The 23,492-nt window shown below is 36.3% G+C and overlaps 1 protein-coding gene across 2 annotated transcripts in view; it reads right to left on the bottom strand.

Annotated features, from left to right (window-relative positions):
- Window positions 1–7,777: 7,777 nt before the first annotated feature.
- Window positions 7,778–23,492, bottom strand: part of gabra3 (gamma-aminobutyric acid type A receptor subunit alpha3) — a 130,795-nt gene continuing 115,080 nt past the window's right edge. For both annotated transcript variants that reach the window (XM_043222088.1, XM_043222090.1), the window contains one exon: window positions 7,778–13,094. In XM_043222088.1, the coding sequence (XP_043078023.1) occupies window positions 12,753–13,094 (342 nt within the window). In that variant the 3' untranslated portion in view covers window positions 7,778–12,752. The remainder of the gene's footprint in view (window positions 13,095–23,492) is intronic.

The following is a 23,492-nucleotide window of genomic DNA, read 5'->3' as shown; positions in this document are numbered from 1 at the left end:
ATAATACAAGCAACAGGTGAAGCAAAGGGGCTACTCAAGGCAAAATAGAGCACGCTCACAGCCTGTTTACACCAAGGACGTTCACCAGAGCCGGCCCAAGGCATAAACAAACTAAACGGCTGCTTGGGGCCCAGTGGCCAGCAGCGGGCCCCCAAGAGTAGCCTACATGAAATGACATTGTATCCTATTTATTTATCTTGTGATATAATATGTTGATGGGTCGACGGGTAATTATATAAAAGCCCAATATTGAGTAATTAAATAATCTGTACATATAATTTTATTATTTCTGTGGCTCAGTGTCAGTCAAAGCGTAGTGAGTTAAAGGGTTAAAATCGATCGCGTTTAGGGGTGGAGGGGGAACAAATTCAACGTTAGCTAACTATTCGTTATTTTCATTAAACTTAGCAGAGCCTAGGTGGGGTATCTTTTTGTTTTAGCGAAGTTCATGTTTGAACATCAAAACATCAGCAAATACATTTTAATATAATCTAACATTTTACCTGATTAAAGTTTTACTGGGTATATCATTTTGTCATAAAAATAATAAGCTTCTGTTTCATAAACTGATAACAGCTTAACATTATTTACCTTAGTCTAACTTTTGGGTCTTTGCTATTATATTCCAATATCATTACGCCTCAATTAGCTAGATATAGATTAAGAGTTGTTAAAAAACATAACTTGTAATAATATTACAACTTTGATTAATATTTATGTTCCGTAAATGCACTGTCTGCTGGTTAATTTGGCTACTTTTCAGTACACTACATTATGTACGCCATTTAATACGTTAAGACTTTGAATGTTAAGTGCAAATTAACACCTGACTGCCCTTCAAAAATCACATAAGAGTAAAAACATACCAAGCACACAGTAGTATGATCTAAGCAACAAGGCAACCTGGTCATAGGTGTGTTATATTTGTGTGAATAAATAAGCTTTGACAATAACCAGTCACATGGGCGGCAATGAGGGGCCCCCCAAATAAATTCTGATTAGGGGCCCATAAAGGCTTAGGCTGGCCCTGAAGTTCACTATAATGATAATCATTCTTATTCTATGAGAACAACACAGAGTGTTAGATTAACTTTTAGAATGGTTTTCCAGCTGATGAACAATATAACGTATTGATATCCAACCAGAGGCCATACTGATTTAACCCTGAAAGGACCAAAGTGTGAACCTCACTGGTAGGCATTATGTGACATTAGGAAACAATACAAAAAAAGTTAAAATAAAATGTTTGGATAAATGCTGTTCTGTTTGTTTTGTTCAATTTCACTGCAGATTCACTTCTAAACAAGATACCGTTTAATGCAGACTTTTCAAACAGGCTGAAAATAAAAGATGATGCACTGCAGACTATATTGGATCCGACAGTAGTTTTGCAGCACACAAATGTGCGTAACAATGTTTTTACCATGTGTCACTATTGTTTTGTCTGATACAGATAATTTGATGTGTACTAGTGATACATTTCAGTACAACAAATGTGTTACTGTTATTGACATTATTGTTATTAGCATTCACCTGTTAATCATCTGTTACTCAATATTAGCGTTATATAGCATTCATTTGCGAATTTTGAATGAGACACATTTATCAAAAGGGAGGGTCAAAAACAGGACATAAAATAGCATATTAAAATAAAAAAAATAGCAAAAAGATAAATAAAAATATAATAATATATATATATATATATATATATATATATATATATATATATATATATATATATATATATATATATATATATATACACACACACACACACACACACACACACATATATACATATATAAATATTTCATGTCTCCCTAATCTAACACTAAACTCATTAATAAAGAATACAAAAACATGCATAAAAATATATATTTAGAAATATAGCTCTTTCACTTAATGCCACGTTAAAAGCAGGCTACAACATAAAATGTTTTACTGTTTTGTGTTTTAGGGCTCTTATTTTGAAGTGTATTTTCTATTCTGTTCCATTTCCAGTATCTAGTTTTGTAATCCCTCTGCAATCCTATCCTCCTTTTTAATTAAGTCCATGGATGAGGCTTCCGGTTCATTAGACGCTAATAAACGGTAAAACTGTTTGCACTACAAACCAGTGTGTTCATACATAAAATAATACTTTAAAACAACATGATAAGAAGGAGCAATTTATTTTCAATGTCAAGCAGCAAATCAAAGTTTTATACAGATACAAATAGCTGGACCCGGATGAGACCCGGAAGTGAGACCGGAAGAAATAGCCACGCCCCTTTTCTACATCAAGGAAATGGTTTCTTGTTGCAATCCTATCCATAGTATTCCATTACCTATATCTTTCCTAAGTCGAGCCCTTATGTGGCTAAAGACGAATAGCACGGTAGAACAATAAATGATCACGGCAGTGTTCGAGAGGTTTCAGCAGATATTTATGCCTACACTGTGGGCCTGAGCCAAGAAATAAAGAAATCACTGAGATTTTTCTACGGCCTGTACCGAAATTGATTTTAGAGCAATAGGAAAAACAAATCTAAATCAAAAAACATCTATTTCCCAGAGACTGCTGGATGCAGTTAAGAGCTTTATATTTCATTTGAAAGCAGGTTTGTGTGTGTGTTTCGTGGCGCCGTGTTCACATTCCCCACCCAGCCGGCTGCAGTCATTGAGTTTGGAGTAGATTTTATTACATCAGATTCGATCAAACTCTATAACCTTAATCGGTCTTTTTCTTTCTCGCCTATTAATCCAATTCATCTGACACCCTCCTTCAGGGCAAGGGGAGTGCAAGTATGTGTGTTTGTGTGTGTGAATGATTACCGGATCTCTATCAAAATGCTCGTGTGGTGACTAGCATCACTACTTGATGAAGTTTCAAGAACACTTGTGTGAATATTAGGACTGTCAGTGCATCCGTCTTCTTCCATATTTCCTCCTCTCTGTGAGCTCCATCGGTGAGATAGGTATTAGAGCGCGTATAGATATAGCACTGTTCCTGCTGTTTTATCTGGATGTGTAAGACAAGCTTTCATTCTTTGCCTCGGTCTTAAGATAAAGCCAGCCACTCACGCTGCAGTAAATAAAATAATAGTGAGTAACTGAGGATGGCTGGGTCTGGGGTGTGTGCTTTTGTGCAGGACTTGATTACGGTGAAGATCAGGGACAGGTGCGCTGATTAATTGTGAATAAATGAGGGTGATTAGTATTCGGGTGACTGTGCTCGTTCAGTGGTGACAGAGGAGAGCCTGGCGTGTTTGGAAAAAACAATGTAGTGTACAATGCATATATATATATGCATATATATATGTATATATATATATATATATATATATATATATATATATATATATATATATATATATATACATATATATATATATATATATATATATGCATATATATATATATATATATATATATATATATATATATATATATATATATATATAATGTGTATATTATTTATGTATTTATTTTGTTACACGCTAAAAAATGTACTTGAGTAAAAAAATATTTCTAAAAAAAAATGTGTCGAACAAATAACTCAAATGTGGTGGATACACTTTTCAATAAAGTTTTTAAATAAAAAGTAAAAGTATTTGCATATATTTTTCCAATTTCTATTTTCGATAAAATATGCAAAAATATCACGATGTATTATCATAAATTTAATTCATAACATTTCATTAAAAGGTATGAGCTATTTATTTATATATATATATATATATATATATATATATATATATATATATATATATATATATATATATATATATATATATATATATATATCTCTCAATTAAAGTAGCATATATACACATCCAGTACATGATTAAATGTGTTACGTTTGTATGATTTTTATTTTTTTTTTATTAATTGTACTAAATTACCACATTAACAGCCCTAATTCTAACATCAGTCACATTAAAAAAATACACATTAGCGTATCTCACTTGACGTCTCCCTGAATTCACCAGTATCGACAGTTAAATCAGACAAAGATGTTCAACTTCTGTTTGTGTGTGTAATATTGATTAACCACAATCCCTATCGCTTGGAAGAGCTTGACTGGTCATGGCTTTCATGTTAGTCTGTGTCTCTTTGAACTTGGCGTTGTGGGGGTTGAGAAGCTGGCGAGTCTGAAGTACTGTAAATCATGGATACAATCTCCATATACACGCTGCCCCCTACATTTTCCACAAGCTGCCAGCTTGTGGTACTCAAAAAGAATAGAACATCAAAATAATACATATTTCATGAAGGCGAGGCCAATAGTGAGCTAGTGCACTGCCAGTGGCAGGGACGAGGGTTTGAATGGGGCAGGGTGAATGGCATTAGTCCAGGTACTTTCATTGAGTGGAAGAGAAAATGTAGAGCAAAGAGTTTAACTTTGGGGACCTCAAAGACTCTAGTAGTGGGGGTTACTGATATGTGAATACTGAGAAGGATAAGGATTTAGGAGGAAAAATGGCAGAGCCTCTAGCTCTAGTAATATTAATAATAATATTGAAAAAGCCAAAAGTGGGTTCAACCTCTGCAGCTGAGTGTAGATAGTCACCAACATCAAAATAAATCATATTTTGTCATATCTTTTGTCATGATTCATGTTAACCCACATGAGATGTGGTGTATTCAAGCATATTAACTGCAAACGTGCTTGTATTTAACTCTACTTGCTTCTTATTATAAATTGTTTTTTGCAAACAATTTACTTATTCCTTACTTTTTCCCCTCAGGAGATTATTTATGCACACATTTATAGTCTCTCAATGCTTTTTTGATCTCGATACCAGCGACTTCCCCAAACACAATCACAGACTGAGCATCACTGAGGCACTTAATGCCATTTATTAACTGTCTAACATTTTGTAAATAGACATTTATAATGCTATAAAACAACACTGGAGCATACTTAAATCACTTTTTGTCACGTTAAAACATAAAATTGTATATAAAGCAAAACTGCAAGACTGCTTTATAAATAACAGTTTGCAATCACAATGCATTGTAAGGTGCAAACAGTTATATTTTTATGGTTTGTGTATAAATGTCTGTCTTTGTTAACTTTCTTACTTTATCTTACCTTACCTGTGTGAGATGGGACAAAGCTGTCAAGGTTTCTCCAAGATTCCTGCCGCTTTTTTGTTGCATTGTGTATTCCCTTTCACACTTCCCCTTTGTAATACATTTTGTACTTATATTTATAATTACACCGTTGACCCGTTCATTACACCTTAACCTACCCATACCACCAAACCCAAATCCTTCCTGCTTTACAAGTCACATTCACCTTAATGAACTCTCAGATTCAGCCCTCCCTCTCCTACTGGTCCTCCCCAGCCTCTTAGTTCCATTGTCTCTGCCTGTTCTGCCTGGCTTTGGGGCAACTTTGTCTTTACTGATTCTGCCTGGCCTCCAAGCTGCTTAGTCTCCTCTGGTTCCACTTAGTTCCTCTTCAGGAACTTGAGCTGCATCAAAAAAAGCTTTGGAAACACCCTGTGAGATTGCATTCAAAAGCATGTGTGGAATCCGTCCAATAGAGAAGCAAAACATCATGAACGGGGCGAACTGAGCAACCATGAAGCATCAAGCTGCACTCCGGCAAGCACACATTAGCTTCTGCTCTTCAGTGAGCGCATCTATGTGTGTTTGTCTGCAAAAGCCCTCAGTTAGTCAGCAAAAACTCTGCTTGAGAAGTGAGAACATGTCTAAGTGTGAATCCAACTATGTGGCGAGCAAACAATGTATCAAATTGCGCGTTCCTCCACGCCCACGCTATCTTTAGGGATGGGATACAAACAATTTGTATTTTGTTTGTTTGAGATTGGAGCATGAACGGTCAAGTCTCAAGGGGGCTGACTGTCATGATCGCGAGCTTCTTCCACACAAAAGTATGAAATGTGGTTTCTTCCCCCTAGAAAGAGAGCCAGGTGCATCTATTGTCATTGAAGTAGGTTGATGTAATGAGTGTCTATACTGAGGAGGCTGTGGATTTGCCACCATGATGAGTTTGTGGATGTTGTGACATGCGCTGTAGCCAAGTTAAACATCGACTGGCCAGCCGAGAGGCAGGATGGTCATGCAAACCACAGGATCGCAGATTGCAGCCTTCATGTCAGTCACGTCACCTGGCAGGGGTTCTAGAGAGGTTGTTCCGGCAACAAAGCAGACTATAAGGATCTCTTTGGCCTACAAGTCCTTTAGCACTCCAGGGCATTTGTGCTGTGGCAGTCTGGTCCTCTCCTCACAAATTTGTTTTCTTTTACCCTGACCTGACATCTACCCCAGGGTCCCAAGTTCTCTCAACTTGGTGTACTTGCCAAACACACACCGGAGAGGGTCTTGTTCATATAGCATAGTGAATATTCTTGTTCACAAAGAGTTTTGGCTGAGCTTGAGTTCCTGAATGGATTGTTTCGAGGTTAAAATGAGAACATCTCCTTGTTATTCTCCCTGTAAGCATTCGCTTTATCAGAAGCTAACATGCATTCGCTGGATTTTCCTTTATGCTTCCTGGTTGTTCATGTCACCTTGCTCATGATGTCTCGCTTCTCTATTGGGCTGATTCCACATGCGGTTCAGAAACCGCTCTCTTAGTGGCATTTTCAAAACATTTCAATGGGGATACGTACATACATAAACCTGAGGTGTTTCCTGGCTCATTTCCACTGGTTTTGTCCAGATTATTGGTTCTGCCTTAGGTTTCCATCCCCGAGCTCTGCCATGGACCTGAAGTCTCTTTCTTGTCTTTTGTTTCCTCTGTTTACTTACTGTTTGCCTTGGTTTTTGATGATATCCTATTTAGTTTCCATGGATACTGATTATGTTCTACATCAGTTTCTTGTTCGGTTGTTGCTTTTCCCATATATGCATTTCCCTTTGCTTGCATCTTGAGTTTGATGGTTATTGTCTCTGATGACATTTGTATCCTTGCCTACTTTACCATGACAAAAGGGAAAATAGATCTGCTCCTGTTTCATTTTCCCCATAAATGTGGTAAAATAAGGATCTCTGAATGTGTCATAAGATCATGCACTGAGAGTTCTGCTGCTTGAAAATGAGAATTTGATGGGTTGCAGGAGTTTAAAACGCCATAACCATTGTTCATGGCACAATGACAATGTACAAACATTTTCACTCTCAGCGAAGCCTACGATAATCTGTGAACTAATGGATAAAATGTTCTTTTAAATACGTTCACATTTCTATAGTTCTCCATAAGACTTTTGACAGATTATTAAAAATGTGTTGCTGACTTTTTTTAAACTTGTGCTGCTGTACTTGATGTATGGCAAGATAAAAACATCTGACAAATTGTCTGATGTAATCAAAATAATCATTGTACGTTCTTTAAGGACCTCAATGTTTAACTTCAGCATCTGTTTCTTTTTTATGTAAGATGTTATCTGTAAAAACATATGTTAAAGCACTAACGTTAAACACTAAACCTTTAGTTTGTCTTTTTTATGTGTAGATAGACAGATACAGTTTTATTTGTGTGTGTGTGTGGGAATAATTATACTTCACTTTTAAAGACAGAGCAGCTGTACGAGACTGTAAATATGTGCAGCTTGAATTAGGGTTGTGAGGTCCATTCAGTATTCTATTTGCTCACACTGTGAGTGTCACAAAGAAAATGTTAATGTTTGTGTGATATTTGTGGAGTGTCCAGATGGAAACCATGCAAAGGAGAGGGCCAAGGTCATAGGAACACACACACACACACACACACACACATACATCTCATAGCTAATGTGACAGGACAGCAGCAATGACAAGGAAATGAAAGGACTGAATATTTATTCAACGTAAAGAACAGCAAACCAGGACACATAAAGATAGAAAACAACACTAGAATACTGTTATTAGCTCCACAAACAAACCTTCACAACAAAAATAAGAGCAAAACACCTCAAAGTCAAGATTGAACAGAAATAACATTTCCGACAGTCTTAGAGCTACACAGTGGCAGGGAGGGCCGTGGGTCAAATAACCAAACAAACCTTTTAGATTTAACAAAATTAGCTTCAATTATTCGATACTAGTTGGCCATACATTAAGACACTGCATATTAAAGTCCATACATTTTAGATACCTTACATAAATCTTAAGCCATGTACATAACCTTACAATTATATGCAATTACCCAGTTTTCACTGGGCTTCATTTGTGTTTGACAACAGTACCACTTGAAATCTATTGCAACATGCATGTTACAGAGTCAAATTCATTAGGACCTTGATAAAGTAAAACGTAATTCTTTCTTTGCAGTATATATGCAATCCATATTGTTTGGTCTCAAACCCAGAACCAACCAACAGAATAACCTGCAGAATGTTTTGGCTAGGCTGACCGAATACATGAGCAGGAGGGTCATAACGGCAGCAAAGTGCACAAAAAAATCTTAGAATCATATTTTACATAAGTCTGTAAACGCAGATGCAAATGCTCAACTAGTGTGTTACAGGTGTCCTGTTGTAAATGTATTCTTGTGTTACATTTGATGAAAACAAACCTAACACTCCTTGGTTTAATGCCTTAAACTGAACAGGATATTATTCAGTTAGCTATTTAAAAAAACTTTGCAAAAAGTTTACATTAACGCCCACAATCTAGTGCCTCTTGTGGCAATGTTGAGAATACGACAGATACTAGCATTGTATTATGGATTGCACTGCAATGACATGCATCACACTTGCACGACTACAAAGTGTTTATGTTCACATATCTGTGTATAGTTTTGAACCGTTTCATTAAGATGTGGCCGAACAACAAGCTTTCTTTACAGCCAAAAGAAAAGAAAGAAAGAAAAAATGCATGACGTTGTTTCTTAAATGAACCCATCACGATTGCTCCCTTGATATTTTTGTGCAACAAACTCAATATCGAAGTAAACGACACACATATGTACATATGTATGTTAATATATGTATATAAATACATCCACCATTATTCATTACCCACGGGCAAATCATTACCCCCTACACCTTTCTTTAAAGGTCATTTGGCACAACTTATAATTTGGCTAGAATCAAGTTGCATGGCCGAGGCAGTCACATAGTCGTAAACATAGCATTTTGTTTTGAGGCAGGCAGCTTCATCAATTCACTTGTTCTCCAGCACAGCTCTTTACTTTAGACAAATTTTGACTTTCCTTTCTGCACTGAGAGTTACTGTATGGTTTTATTGCAAACATTTATCCATGATGCACATCTTGAGACAGCAGAAGACTGTTTATCTCAAAAATGCACTGATACAGAGGACATCGAATCGGTGTGTCAGAGAAAGCAGTTTTCTGCATTGAAGGTGACTAAAATTACAAGTCAGAAAGTGTCGCTCTAACAAGATTTAGTGGGATTTCAGTCATTCCCTATGACACGGCCTACTGTATGCCGCCTATGTCCTTGTTCTGTCAACCTTTTGGTATTGAATCACAGTGTAATACGACATAAAATATCTAGCATGTGCAGAACGAGTACAACAAGCATGACGCGACGAACCACCAAGAGGAACAAGGTTGATGTCGTCCAAAGAAATCCCTAAAAAACGTCTTACATAATGTTCATCTTATACTATTACAATAACAGAAGCCTGAATTGTGTACCTAAGATGTCCTTGAGCTTTCCTACTGCAGTTTCTCATACCATAACAAGAATAAGGCATTTTGTAAAGAACAAGTCGCATATCAAACCCAGACAATTGTGTAAAGAAACCAGGAACTCAAAAAAGATTACATCTACCAGCTCCGCTAAACCGCAAGGTTGAGTCAGATGCTTTGGGACATGCAGAAAATTGCTGGATTCATTTTTTTTCCCTTTTAATACAGTATATACAGAGAGCCTGGCAGACTGTACATTAAACATTTAGAAAACTGCACACAAGGTGGTACGTCTAGCAAAGCTAGCATAAGGCTAGTGTTAGTAGCCAAGATGCTAACCGTTCAATGCAATCCAGAAATTTTAGACCTGAAAAACACACCGGGGGACCTAATCAAGCTTTAAAGCAATAGTTTACGCAGTAAATCAGCAACGTTTGGAAAGTTAGCCAATTAGCATGATGTACTACAGTACATTTTACTGGCACCCAGCATTAAAATATCACTGGTTTTATTCTTCATTTGCATGTCAAAAGCCAGATCTTGCACATTTTAGACTGTATGCTGACAAAGTTTACAGTAGTAATGATTATGTAATTAACACGACTACGTTTCCCAAGTATCATATTCCAAGTGGGCTGACAACATCTAAAAAAAATGACAACTTTACTTGTTCTTACATTTGAATAAACTATCATGCCACTACCCTGGTAGCACACATGGAATACATCATGGAGACGTTTATTTAATGTGCACATTTTCACCTGGAAGATCTATTTTTTTTTAGTTTGTTCATCTGCGATACATCTCTAGACATTTACACTTGTCCCTCAAAGCAACTGTATGCATCTTATATACAACTGATTTGAATATTTGTAAAAGATGTTTAGCAGATGTTAGATGGTTTCCAAATGAAGAACTTGTTAAGACGTCTTAGAGATGTGCGTGTGCCATTAGGTTAGCTATACCCAATGTTGTTTTTATACTGTGGGTTATACGGTGTACTGTAAAAAACATATATTGTGTATGCTATTGGATATGTAAATAGCATAAATAGATTTAAATTCCTATATAAATATACTTCTTACATGTGGTTTTATTTATGATTTGTTCTATTTGTGTCAACAATCAATACCAACGTCAGTTGATCTAGCCCTACTATAGCTCAGATGAGATGTTAGGAGCCTACGGATATGCACTCCAGATACTGTATATGGCTATTTGAAGGGCCATGAGATACAAAAACATAAATCCTCCTTCAGAAAGATAACACAACAGCATATGTGGCGATGTAACTAATGAATAGATTGTCATGCATTCATTTATTCTTAATGTATGAGATCCTAATGTACGAGAAAAACAATCTTATTCTTATTTAGAATATTCAAATAAACATGAATTCTATTTATTCACTAATATATCCACCGATTAAGTTAAACTGAATGTCTTGTGTCTGAAGATACTAATCAACAGTTACGTTTTTAAAAATATAGATATGTACAATCGCTAGGACCAAATTTTCCACCTAGGTCACTTTTCTGAACACAAAAGCAGTTTGTGGGGTTTTTTTTCATTGCTTTGGCACAAAACAGAACAATGAAAACTGTAAACATGGACATTGTAACACATAGTGCAGTAAATCCTACATAGTAGAGAGCTATTATTTTAGTTCTGTAAAGAAATTGTGTGTGAGTGCTACCTATTTTTTTTTCGTTTGTATCGAATAACAAAGCATGTTGGTTGCATGACAACCTTTGCAAGAGTTATGGATTGAGACGCACGTTTCGGTACTTGGCACTGCATTTTGGAGTATAGAAAAAGTTACCCAAGTATTGAGAATTAGGTCCTAGTGATTGTTAAAAAAATGCTATTGTCTTCTGTTCATGAAGTGAATTGAATGAAATGGCAAAGGTAATGTTTTTTTGCTTAATATAGCTTGCTGTCACATAAGTACATACTTTACGCAACTTTTTAGTTTATCTACAAAAATGTCTCTATATTTAAATTCACATGTAAACCTGGCACTTTCTAAGTGAATGCAAAAAGATTGTTTTTCCAAAACGAGACAAATAAAATTGAACGCACTATGAGGAAGCAATAAAATCATAAGGGAACGACAGTGATAACAGCACATAAATATGCGCACATCCATGTTAAGTGCATGTTCTCATATTATCTTAAATATATGCTTAAATTAACATGGCGTAAAAACTACTACTACCTTTTGCATGAAATATAGTGGACGCTATGAAATTGGCTTGCAATTGCCAAAATATCGATATTAATAAAAATAGTGCATTCACAAACAACAAAAACCACCAGAGTAATGATCTACCAAAACCACCAACACTTCAGCGTGAGGTAATGGAAATGCACGTTCCTCCTGTGTGGCACTGGCCCAAATCTAAAATCCCGTTTGTATATTCTTCACAGCTTCATAGCATTTCAGATCCTCAGATGAGGATCATGCTGGCCGCAAACAAAGAATGGTTGTGTGGCCCAGTGCCTTACAGTCGGCCGTCAGCACTAAATCAACTCGCATGCAGGACTGCTCTGAGTTTAATACCGTCCTGTGAGAGTTCAATCAACACTGACGTTTTCTTTAGGCAGGCGTAAGCTTGAAGACAATGTCAGCATGTGCCAAACTATTCATCTCTACGGCGAGTGATTAAAAAGGCACACAGTTTCTTTATCTTGGAGCCTGCTCAGGCTGCTTAAACAATAAGAGTCACTGGAAGAAAAAATGCACTGGGGATGTAAACACATATCTAGATGACACTACTGATTTAATACACTGGGTTTGCCAAGAGAACAGACAGTTAGTAATGATGCGCCTATGGACATCGCTACTGGCTGCTGAAAGGCTACAGGTTCTCGCCAATGGCGCCCGAAAGCCAACGGTGACTGATGTTTTTCTTCTGATGTTACGCAGTGCGTGGAGCGGGGAGGGGTTCAGTGAGTAAATAATGGCCATCCGTACGAGACCAGCAATGCTGTCATACTTTACTCATGCAACACATGAAATGGCACAAACAAACTACTAACTAGAGTTGTGTATCTACATGGTTGCTTAAAAAAATGAAAATGAACACAGTAGCAGTAGCATCATGTTGCTGATTAAGACTGGACTGGCAGTTTATTTTTTTGTTTTCGGTATCCATGTTCATTTCTGCGGGCTGGACCGGTCGATGGTCGGCTTTCTGTTGACGTACGTGGCCCAGTAAGCCAGGTTGAAGATGAAGAAGAGCACTGGAAAGATGATGCGCGAGATCTTGTCCACTTTGCTGACGCGATTGTATGACTTTCTTCCGCCCTCCGGCACGTATTCACCATCCATCTTGGGCAGCCGGATCTCTCGGACCGGCTGGGATGGGGTGGAGGTGGATGTAGCGCTCTTGGAGACGGTTGTCAGTCCGGGATCTTTGGCGACGCTCATGCTGTAGGTGGTTCCCACAATGTTGAAAGTGTTGTTGGTCTTCTTGGAGAAGGAAGCCGACTCTCGCCTCTGCAAAAGAGTCAAAAGGAGAAAATCATTCACCGTAATAACAGACAACCCTGTTTTCTCTGCATTTTTCTTTTATCTACTTAAATAAATAATCAGTTTTCTCGAAAAAAAGAACAATGGCCCTAATGCCTGTGTACTTACATAGTAACTAGATGTGGTATGTAGCCACAGTGTAACATAGTATCTACAATTATATTTCTGTAATTCAGAATGGTATGTGTAAGTACAAATGTGTAAAAGGACATAAATATAATACAATTTGTAACAACAGCATGCATAAGAGTAACTGGAACAATTTGATCCAGCACTGTAACAATGTAACAGCGGTGTAACTCTTCAGGAACTGTTGATTTAATATAAAGTCTGACTTTCCGACTGATGTTGCTGTGTAATTAAATAGTTAATCCATAGGTATTGTCTACTTAATATAAAGTGTAGCCCTGTCTGTTAACACTATTTTAAAGTGGTGATAATACGGAGTAATTACCTAGTAAGTACTTAGTAGTAGCTCTTGTACTGCATAAAACAAAATGTACTTACCATGTAATTCAGTTATGGAACAGTTTTTACTTACAGTTTGTAATTATGTAGATGTAATAGGCTGCTACTGTTACATTATAATTACAGAATATTACATTAGTATAAGCTACTTAAAATAAAATGCATCAAGATTGTACTTAAGTGTACTTAATGTGTATCTATACTGTACAACTTATGTAGCGGCACCTTAGTTTGATTTAACCCATTAGTACACAGCCTAAATACATGTAATACCTTTCTAATTACATTGACAAAATATTACACAGTCATAAGCTACTTTAAAGTGTATCAAGATTGTATTGAAGTGTAAGTAACTGTGTAACAGACTCTGTCTGTTACATATGTGTAACAGTAGCTGCCTATTTACTACATAATTATAAACTGTAATTACAGGCTGTCCCATAACTTAGTAACATGATAAGTAGTGTAGTTACATGTAGTTACTATGTAAGTACACAGGTATTAGGGCCACTTAACACAAAGTGGGACTAGAAAGATACTTAGGTAAATCCAACTTATTATTCAGTGTGTTGATGATGACACGTCTAAGGTCATTTTGCCAATCAAATCCATCCACAGTAATGTATAAACAGATGTAGCACTATATTAAGCCAGACTATAGCATCCACAAAAGTGTATTATATAATTCAATTTGCATAGTTTTAGCATTTATTTTGCTTAAATAATTATAGAATCAGGTGCACTGGTACAAACACGTCCAAAAAAAATTGCTAAATGTATTCAACACATTGCAATTCCCATATTAAATTTGGTAGATGCAGCAGATTTTTATCATTTTAGTGCATTTCAGCAACAATTATGATGTGCTTGTCTATATATATATATATATATATATATATATATATATATATATATATATATCTGGAAACTATCTGGAAACTGTTATGACTGTTAAGGCTGATAAATAGGCTTTTGCAGTTTGCTTTTGACAAGTGCTCTGATTAATTGTCCAAAGCTCTTGTGGGAAACATCTCAGGGACTTCCTTAACCCCGAAACAAAAGATCAGGGATTTTGTAAAAAAAAAACAAAGGAAAATAGCTTCAAGCAATCTGCATCAACGGTATATATTAATACATAAATTAGAACAAAGAGGTTCTTAAAGCCATTGTGAAGGCTTGTTTCATGCAAAACAGTCAAAGGTTTACATTGCACCGTGACAGAAGGTGGCCGGGGGCTATAGAGAACATTTTGTAGCGTGAAGGGCAAATTCACTAAACAGTTGTCTCTTTCAATTACGATATTATGCATTGTGTTCGTAAAGCATCCACACCACACTTTAACCAGGTGCTGGTTAGTAACCTGGTGTTAGTTTTGATGTATTGTATACGATATCTGTATAGTTTTACTCCTTTACTCTGATCCCTCATCAAAAAATGACTTCTTATATTGGAGATCAGACATCTACTCATGCTTAGAGTATCATATATATCATAAAATATCATATGGTGTTAACACTGAAACATTCTCTTGCCAGGAACTAGCAGAAGGATAGCATTTAATGAATGCATTTAAAAAAGCCCAATACATACATTTTTTGATTGTGATATTTGTATTGTATGGTAACTGTTTTATAAAAGCAATAACATACTCAAGGCTGTATTGTGAATAAAAGTCACAGCTAAAGGAGCTGTAAAATAATCCCTGGAAGCATACAGTTCTACAGTTTTGTATGATTTACAGGTTTTCCTCAAGGGGATCATAAAATGTCCTTGTATTACAATCCTTGTGCTTATGGGGACATTTTGATGCCAGAATGTAGGGAATACCATGTACTCACACAAACAAGAACGCATTCATGTTGGGTTTTATGTTTTATGTGAACTTCCCATATGGCTTAATGGTTTTTATAATGCACAGACTGTATTTTCGGTCCCTTTACCATAAACCTACCCCATACACAAAATTTGGTCACACTTTATATTAGGTATATTAAACTACTTTGTACTTGCACCAAAAATAAGTACAATGTATTTATTTTGTTCATATTGTATTGCAAAACACTTTTGCTGCCATTGAGGTGGATACGGGTAAGGTTAAGGACAGGTTTGGTGGTATGGGTAGGTTTAAGGGTGAGTTAAGGTGTAATGGATTGGTCAAAATTTATAAATGTAAGTACAAAAATTTTATTACATATAGGTATTGTAAAAAAGTACAATGTAAAAACATGTACAAATAAGTGCATTGTACTAAATTATTAATTTAAATGTAATTACATAGTAGTTAAGGCCATGTAATATAAAGTGGGACCCAAAACGTTCTGCTATTTTTTTTAAAACAAAAATGTTTTATAAACTTAGACACACACACACAGAGGTGGTCTAGTTGTAGCTTCCAGGTCTCTGTAGGAAAATCTACCCAGGCTTCATTCTTGAGTCACGATCATAGGAGGAATGGCACAGCAGGAAACACTGTATGCCAGCAAACAAACAGAACCGCTTTTAGCAGCCTAACACAGTAAGAAGCACAGAAGCTATCTACTGTAGTCTAACCACAATGATCTGCAATGCTTCATTACATGCATATGATGCTGCTGTTATTTTGTACTTCAAAAGTCTTCCTAATAAATAACTCGCTCACATAAACGTTTTTAACTAACACTCATGCCAATTCGAATCTCCGTGTCTTTCTTCAGTTGCACACAAATGGAGAAATTTAGAAAAAGATCACTCTTTCTCGGACACTTAAGGTTGGATGATAATGGGAAAAATATCATAAAATAAGCATCACACGATTAGCTGATTCATACCTGGTTTTTCACTTCATTTATAAATAGTAGAATATATGAATATCTAAATGTGTCATTAGGTCACACACTGAGGATTTTGCGGCACATTTGAATTTGATATAACGCAATCAGATGTTATGATCCTTACTCATTATGTAGTAACTATGTGCAAACATATTCGCTTTTAGTTAGGCCTCTGACCAACTGTTCAGGAAATAAGCTGGTTAGATACAACGGATAACAGGAGTAATCCTCTGTGATCATCTATGATTTAATATGCAGAGGCAGCTTTACAGGAAATGAGTGATTTTGATGAAGTGGGCTACCAAAATCTGCTGGTTTGACAGTTATAAGAATAAACTACATTAAAGTGGCGCTTCACCGATCTTTTTTTGAAGATTTCTTTGAAAGTGGTGAATGCATTCTGGGTGTTCACTAAGCCAAAAGTTCTGTATATGACCCAAGATCACAAAACCATATGGCTCATTAAAAATAATAATAACAATAATATACTAAAAATTGAGCTGATGAAATAAGCTTTCCATTGATAAATGGTTTGTTAGGATAGGACTATTAATATTAGGTTGAGATACAAGTGCAAAAAACTATAAATATTGAGAAAATCACCTTTAAAGTTGTCCAGATTAGGTTCTTGGCAATGCTTATTTCTAACCAAGTTTTGATATATTTGCAATAGCAAATTTATGTGAGTTTTTACTTTTGAAAAAAAAGCATAATTTTGTTCCATATAATGTGTTGTTGGCTTTTGCTACAAATATACCCTCGTGACTTATGATTGCTTTTGTGCTCTAAGTCCCTAAGACTCCAAAATGAAAATTCTGTCATTAATTTCTCACCCTCACATTGTACCAACCTTGTAAGACCTTTGTTTGTTTTCAGAACACAACATAATTTATTTTGGATGAAACCTGAGAGCTATCTGGCCCTCCATAGAGAGCAACACAACAGAAATGATCGAGTTGTGATACTTTCCAAAATGACAAAAGACCTAGCTCGTGGCAAAAGAATGGTTGACTAAATTATTTTTGGTTTCTTTGTGCAAAAAAATAATAAAAAACAATTCTTGTATCGCCGTAAAACTGGAATTGAGCCACTGATGTCGCATGGACTGCTTATCGATGTATTTATTACATTTTTGGACCTGGATCATTTCAGTTGTGTAGCTCTCTATGGAGGGTCAAATGGGTCTCCGATTTCATCAGAGGGTTCAGAAGATGAACGAAGGTCTTCCAGCTTTGGAACGATACGAGGGTGAGTAATTAATGATAGAATATTCATATTGGGGCGATCTGACCCTTTCAGTTTAATTACAAAGTTAATGTAGCATGTAAAACAATATTAATGAATCTCTCTTACATGCACCTCGCTAAATCGATTAACCCAAGGAATCAGAATCGGTTTGAATCTGAATGCCTCCCCTTCCCTTTCGAAATTCACTTACTGGACTCAATCCCCTCGTGTACCGCTATTGCCAGCCCTGTTTACTAAATGTGCTTGTGCATTGACCACCCCATGGAGTAACTATTCATCTTCGTCGCACAAAGTGTCACAAGCTTTTATCAGGACTGACAAGCCGGTAAAGAAAAACAAAGCAATTAATGCAGAAACCGCAAGGCATTGTGGTGCGAGAAGAGCAAAGGAGCACCAACACAAGAAGAAAACGCTCAGCTTGGAGTTCTGCACTGGGAGATGCCAGACCGTTGGCCCTGTTTTCTGATGCCAATATCTGTGCTGGGGATCTCACAGTAGGGACCGCTGCACGCTGCTTCCCAATCACAGGCCATCGATCCCTGCTACTACACCAGCACCCGAGTCTCTAAATCACAGTCTAGGCTTACGCCAGCATTAGTAAAGAATCCCAAACTACAAGCCTATCACGACCCGCGCTGATACAACCGTTACTTTTAGCTTAGGTCTCATTTGCATCGAGTATTGGCGAGATAAGCTCCCGGAGTTCACAGAGAAAATACTTAGAAGAGAATTAGTACGTGATCAACGCTACAACTGCTGAACAAGTACAAAGTACAGAGAGGGAGAGAAAGAGATGATTCTCTGAATTGTAAACATGCCTTGAAGCTTTTCAAAGAAAAGCATGCACTCTGCCGCATGAAACAGCAAAGAAAGTACATGCAGAAAAAAGAACAAGATGATACAAGCGAATCACTTATGCAGTTTAGGTGATAGCTGAGATTAAAAACATAACACAATGCAGGGGTATAAACGGAATTACCGAAGCAAGCAGGTTTTTTTTGGTACATCTCTAGAATCAACTTTAACATTTGAAAATCATCAATGGATTACCTGTAAAAAGCCTGTAACTTGCTCAAAATCTTTAGGTCATCTCTCGAAAGTAAGTCGTTGATCAGTGAACTCATCAGTGCCATCAGAATGACAAATCCTTGCGTCATCGTTCACAAACAAGATGTTTATGTCGTCAACATTGCACTCTGTCAGTATTCCCTGATGTAAACTATGGCAACAGTTTTGATGACAGCTACGGAAAATGCACATCTGCACTTTTTCCATACGCCATATATCAATTTCCACAGTGTGCAAAAATATACTGATTCACATTTACTGCTGGTCCGTTAACAAATTACAAACAAGATCCTCTTGAGAGCAGTTAATCAGTTCAAAACATAGAAAAATTGCTGGACAGATTATGACAACTGGTGGGACTATTTTGCTTTTATTAATGATTTATGCAATCCACCATGACCTAGATTTTTTATCAGAGAAACCGTCAACATTTGTTCAGAATGATTACAAATCACTTATATGATTTGACTCGATGATTTTGATCATTTCAGTTGTGTTCTGAGAAGTGAAAACTAAATTATAAATACATAAATAATAAAAAATGCAATTAACTGAGCATAGATAAAGAAACCACAAGCTGTACTTTTGTAAAAAAAAAAAAAAAAATCACATGAAATACTATGTTACATGCTGCTAATCAATGTATTAAAATTATAATCTTTTACAATAATAAATGCTGAAGAGAACAGTGAAACTTCGATAAAAACCCTGGTAGTAAATCATGTGGATGTTTGGTATAAACAAATGGATCCCACTTTATATCAGGTGTCCTTAACTACTACGTACTTACATTTATATTAAACATTTGTTACAATGCACTTATTGTGCATATATGTTTTTACATTATACTTACATATACAACTTACACCTGTAATTAATTTATGTAAATGCATTTATAATTAGTAATCGTAGTAATATGAACATTTGTGTTCATACAGTCCATTTGGTTTTGAAATATATGTTGCATGTATTGAAGGAACATGGTCGGGAATTACTGCTCTAAAAATTAAACAGACCAGACAGTTATGAACCAGTTTCAGCATCAATATTTCGAGACTATGTGAACATTATTCAGGACTGGCCACAAGCCGTGGTCCTCTTTAGGCACCAGAAAATGCCAGCTGTAAAACCTGGATTCTTCTGTGGCTCCCTTCTCCAACAAAGAATTCCTGCTTCATCAGACAAATGATAATGGCTGCTGCATTTCCATAACCTAATGCAAAAGTGACTCTGGTGAGCATTACGTTAACAGCCTTTTTATATCATTAAACTACAGGCCTCACAAAGTCCCTGGGATATGCTCCAGCATCCCCTACAGAGGACAGACGGTTTGGAGAACGCATGGGTGGATGGACGGAACCATGCGCTTCATAAATGATCTAAATCCGATATATATATATTCTTTTCTGTTCTGACGGTATCTGTTTTTTTCCTGAGGACATACTCAGATTAAAGGAGAATGACTCCGGATTCCTGCTGCGCAAAGTAATATCCTCAATTTCAGCGTGTATCTGCTAAACTCCTCATGTGGAGACCCCATCTGCAAGGCAATGGAGCAGCTGGAAATAATTCTGACGATATCTGTAACATCTAACAATATAACCCATAAGCAGTAAGTGAGTAATTATACATTTTTTATATACTGAAACGGTGATATGCAATGGTCAGTTGTACGTGGAGAACTTCCACATCAGCAGACCTCAAGGAAGCCATATCTTGAAATAATGTAATATTTACTGAGCTAGGTTAAATATTTAATTTGCTATTTAATACCTATTTCTGTCATCTTCATTTTTTAGGAGTTTGACGGTCACTGACTGGAATATCACTGCAGCGCACTGAAGCATTTTATTTTAATTTTAAATCTCGAGGGTTTGGTCAGAAATGGAAATAAACACTGTCTTGTCTAATATATTATGCTGTTCCACCTAAGAATTCCCTTTTGATTTATAAAGCTAATCATAAAATTGAAAAACTGAAACTTTCAAATAGTCTAATTGGAATATGATTGGAGTGTATTTGCCCAGGAGAATATGTTTCTGATTAACTGAAGTACCAGTTTTGTTACGGATGTTTCTCTTCAAATTACTTGGGGAGAAATAACAGAAACAAATGGCTAAATGCTGACATAGGGTAATTTTACAAACCTTTTCGGTCTTGAAAATAAATTGGGAAATGAGTTTCCATTCATTTTGATTCTGATTGCATCCTTGTGTGTGTTGACAAATCTTAACAAAGCATGAGACTGAGTTAAGAAGATTCTTCAGAAACTCCAAATGAGGCACTCATGAGATCACTGATCGTTTTCTAAGGACAATCACTTGGGCGCTATTTACTACTTGTATGATTTATAGCACATAAAAAACATACCAATCTGACTGGCCGATGCAGGGAGACACATTGCACAGAAACCTGTGTTTTTACATATGATTCAGACACTAGCACACACTCAAGGTGATTTAATAGCAAAAGTATTATGACGCATCTAACATACGTAACCCTGAGACATTTTTTGCCATTATGGGCCTCTGTGTTAGCAGCTACACAGTTGTTCTGCATAGTTCCCTGCGCACATATACTCGTACAAATATACTCCGAAATTAGGTTAAGCATTAGGAAAGCTGCAACATTCATATTAGCATTGCCCATGGCACAAGGATTCTTGGCTTATCACTCGACAGCCGTCTAAGATCAATTAATAAAATGAAAAATAATTTAAAAATCATCTAAACCCACATATCATCCCCCTCATTTTGGAACATTTTTTGTGACAACGCATTATAATTACCATTGTGCTCCACATTTCAGTGACCATTTTACACCTATAACAACTGGTTTAATTAACAACAATAACTAAACAAAGAACTAAATATCAGCAGATTATACTATAATAAAATTATCTCCATCAATACTAAAGTGTTATTAGCACTTGTTCCTTTTTATTATGTTTGCTATAGTAGTCGTATCATGGGTTGCACGTTTTTTGATAGTCCTTCAGACAATATACTAACTATAAGTAACTTTGTATCTACATGTCAACTCATTTTGCAACTAAAAGTTGCAATAATTTAGGGTTAGTAGAAAAAACAAAAGATTGTTGGAAGATATTAAGCAGACAGACTACTAACACTCTAATGACGGCTAGCTGACATGTAGCTGCAACGTTACTTACTGTTAGTAGAATGTCTAAAGTGGACTATCCAAATAAAGTGGTACCATATCATGTGATCAGATGTTACAAATGCTCTTATCAGCAACAACTGAAAGTGACCATCTACAGTGGTGAGACTTTAAAAGAGCAAATGCCCCGGTGAAGGACCTTCTCCCCACTAAGGTAAATCACACTAACCCAGGTCTCTAATGCCAATCTGTGCTCCAAAGACAAGCGAACCTCAGAGAGCACCGAGGTCAATTCGATCTGAATTACAGTCAGGAATGAGTACAGTAACCAGAATCCAGTGCAGAGCGAGTTCTGTTAGATAACGTCTGCAGTTAGGCACCTCTCACGTTCTCCACCACTTGCGGCGCAGTGACCATGTGACCCTGCCAAACCTTAACGTAAAGCAAATGAGATGAGATCTCAACAGTTCAATTTCTCATCAGTGTTCAATTCCAACCCATTTCTTGTTCCTCTAATCATTCTCTTTTCCTTTTCTCACAAACGTCTTCTCATTCTCCCTGATTGTCTCTGTTCCTTGTGCTGCTCCTCTTTCCTTTCTTTCTTTTTAACAATAACAAATCAGCTTTTGGCTTTTTCTTCGGTCAAAGACCTCAGTGAACCTGTTTTCAATTTATCTTTCATCTGTGTGCTTCCCTTTTGTGCTATAAATAGCCATTCGGTTCTCTTCTATCTCAAAGGTCCAGCAATTTGAAACTGTCTCAAAGCAGCCGGTAGCTTTCCTTTGGGTGTACCAGTGGCACAAAGGGCCAAGGGCCTACCCATCATTGCTGAAGTGTAGTGAAGCCTGTTGCACATAACCAATTATTAATAGCTTCAGATGCTTTATGAAGTATGAGGCCACACAATATTGTGAAAGAATCTATTGGCCCTAGTTGAACCACTCGGTGTCATTCCTACATACAGCACCTATAAATAGTACTATAAAAAAATTTAAATTAATAATTGTAATAATAGCGTTATTACATTATTTAGTCATTTAAATTTAAATAAAATAATAATAATAAAATAATAATAAATACTTTGTAACAATACTATTTTCAAAAAAACTAACAAACAAATGTTATTTTATTTCAATAATTTATTTAATACAGTGGTGTGAAAAAGCATTGGCCCACTTTTTGGTTTTACACTTTTTTTGGCATCATCAAACAAATGTAAATATTAATCAAAGAGAACACAAGTAAACAGTTTTTAAATGAAGGATTTTATTATGAACCCCCCCAGTTCATCTTATTAAACGTGCCAATAAATAAAATGAACTGTAACTCAGCAAAAACGTGACTAACAGACATAAGAGATAAAGCTATGGAAAGCTTGATATGTCTACTCTTAAATAAAGTTAGTCTTGTTGAAAACAATTCTGTGAGAAAGTTATCAGTATGAAACCAACACAATGTCCAGGCTCTTTGTCTGATTCGTACTGCTGCTTATATTTTTTCAAGCCTAAAATTATCACGCTTTTATTTCGGCAGGCTGCTATTAATAAGTGTAATGCATGCACTGCTCTTTTAGCACTACCAAGTAAAACACGTCAGTGAATGAAATGTCACAGTTTTGCATTTTGCTCTGAGTAAAACACAGTAGCCTCAG

The sequence above is a fragment of the Puntigrus tetrazona genome, chromosome 21 (genome assembly GCF_018831695.1).
Source record: "Puntigrus tetrazona isolate hp1 chromosome 21, ASM1883169v1, whole genome shotgun sequence".
Classification (NCBI taxonomy): Eukaryota; Metazoa; Chordata; class Actinopteri; order Cypriniformes; family Cyprinidae; genus Puntigrus; species Puntigrus tetrazona.
This window is presented reverse-complemented; position numbering and strand designations above follow the sequence as displayed.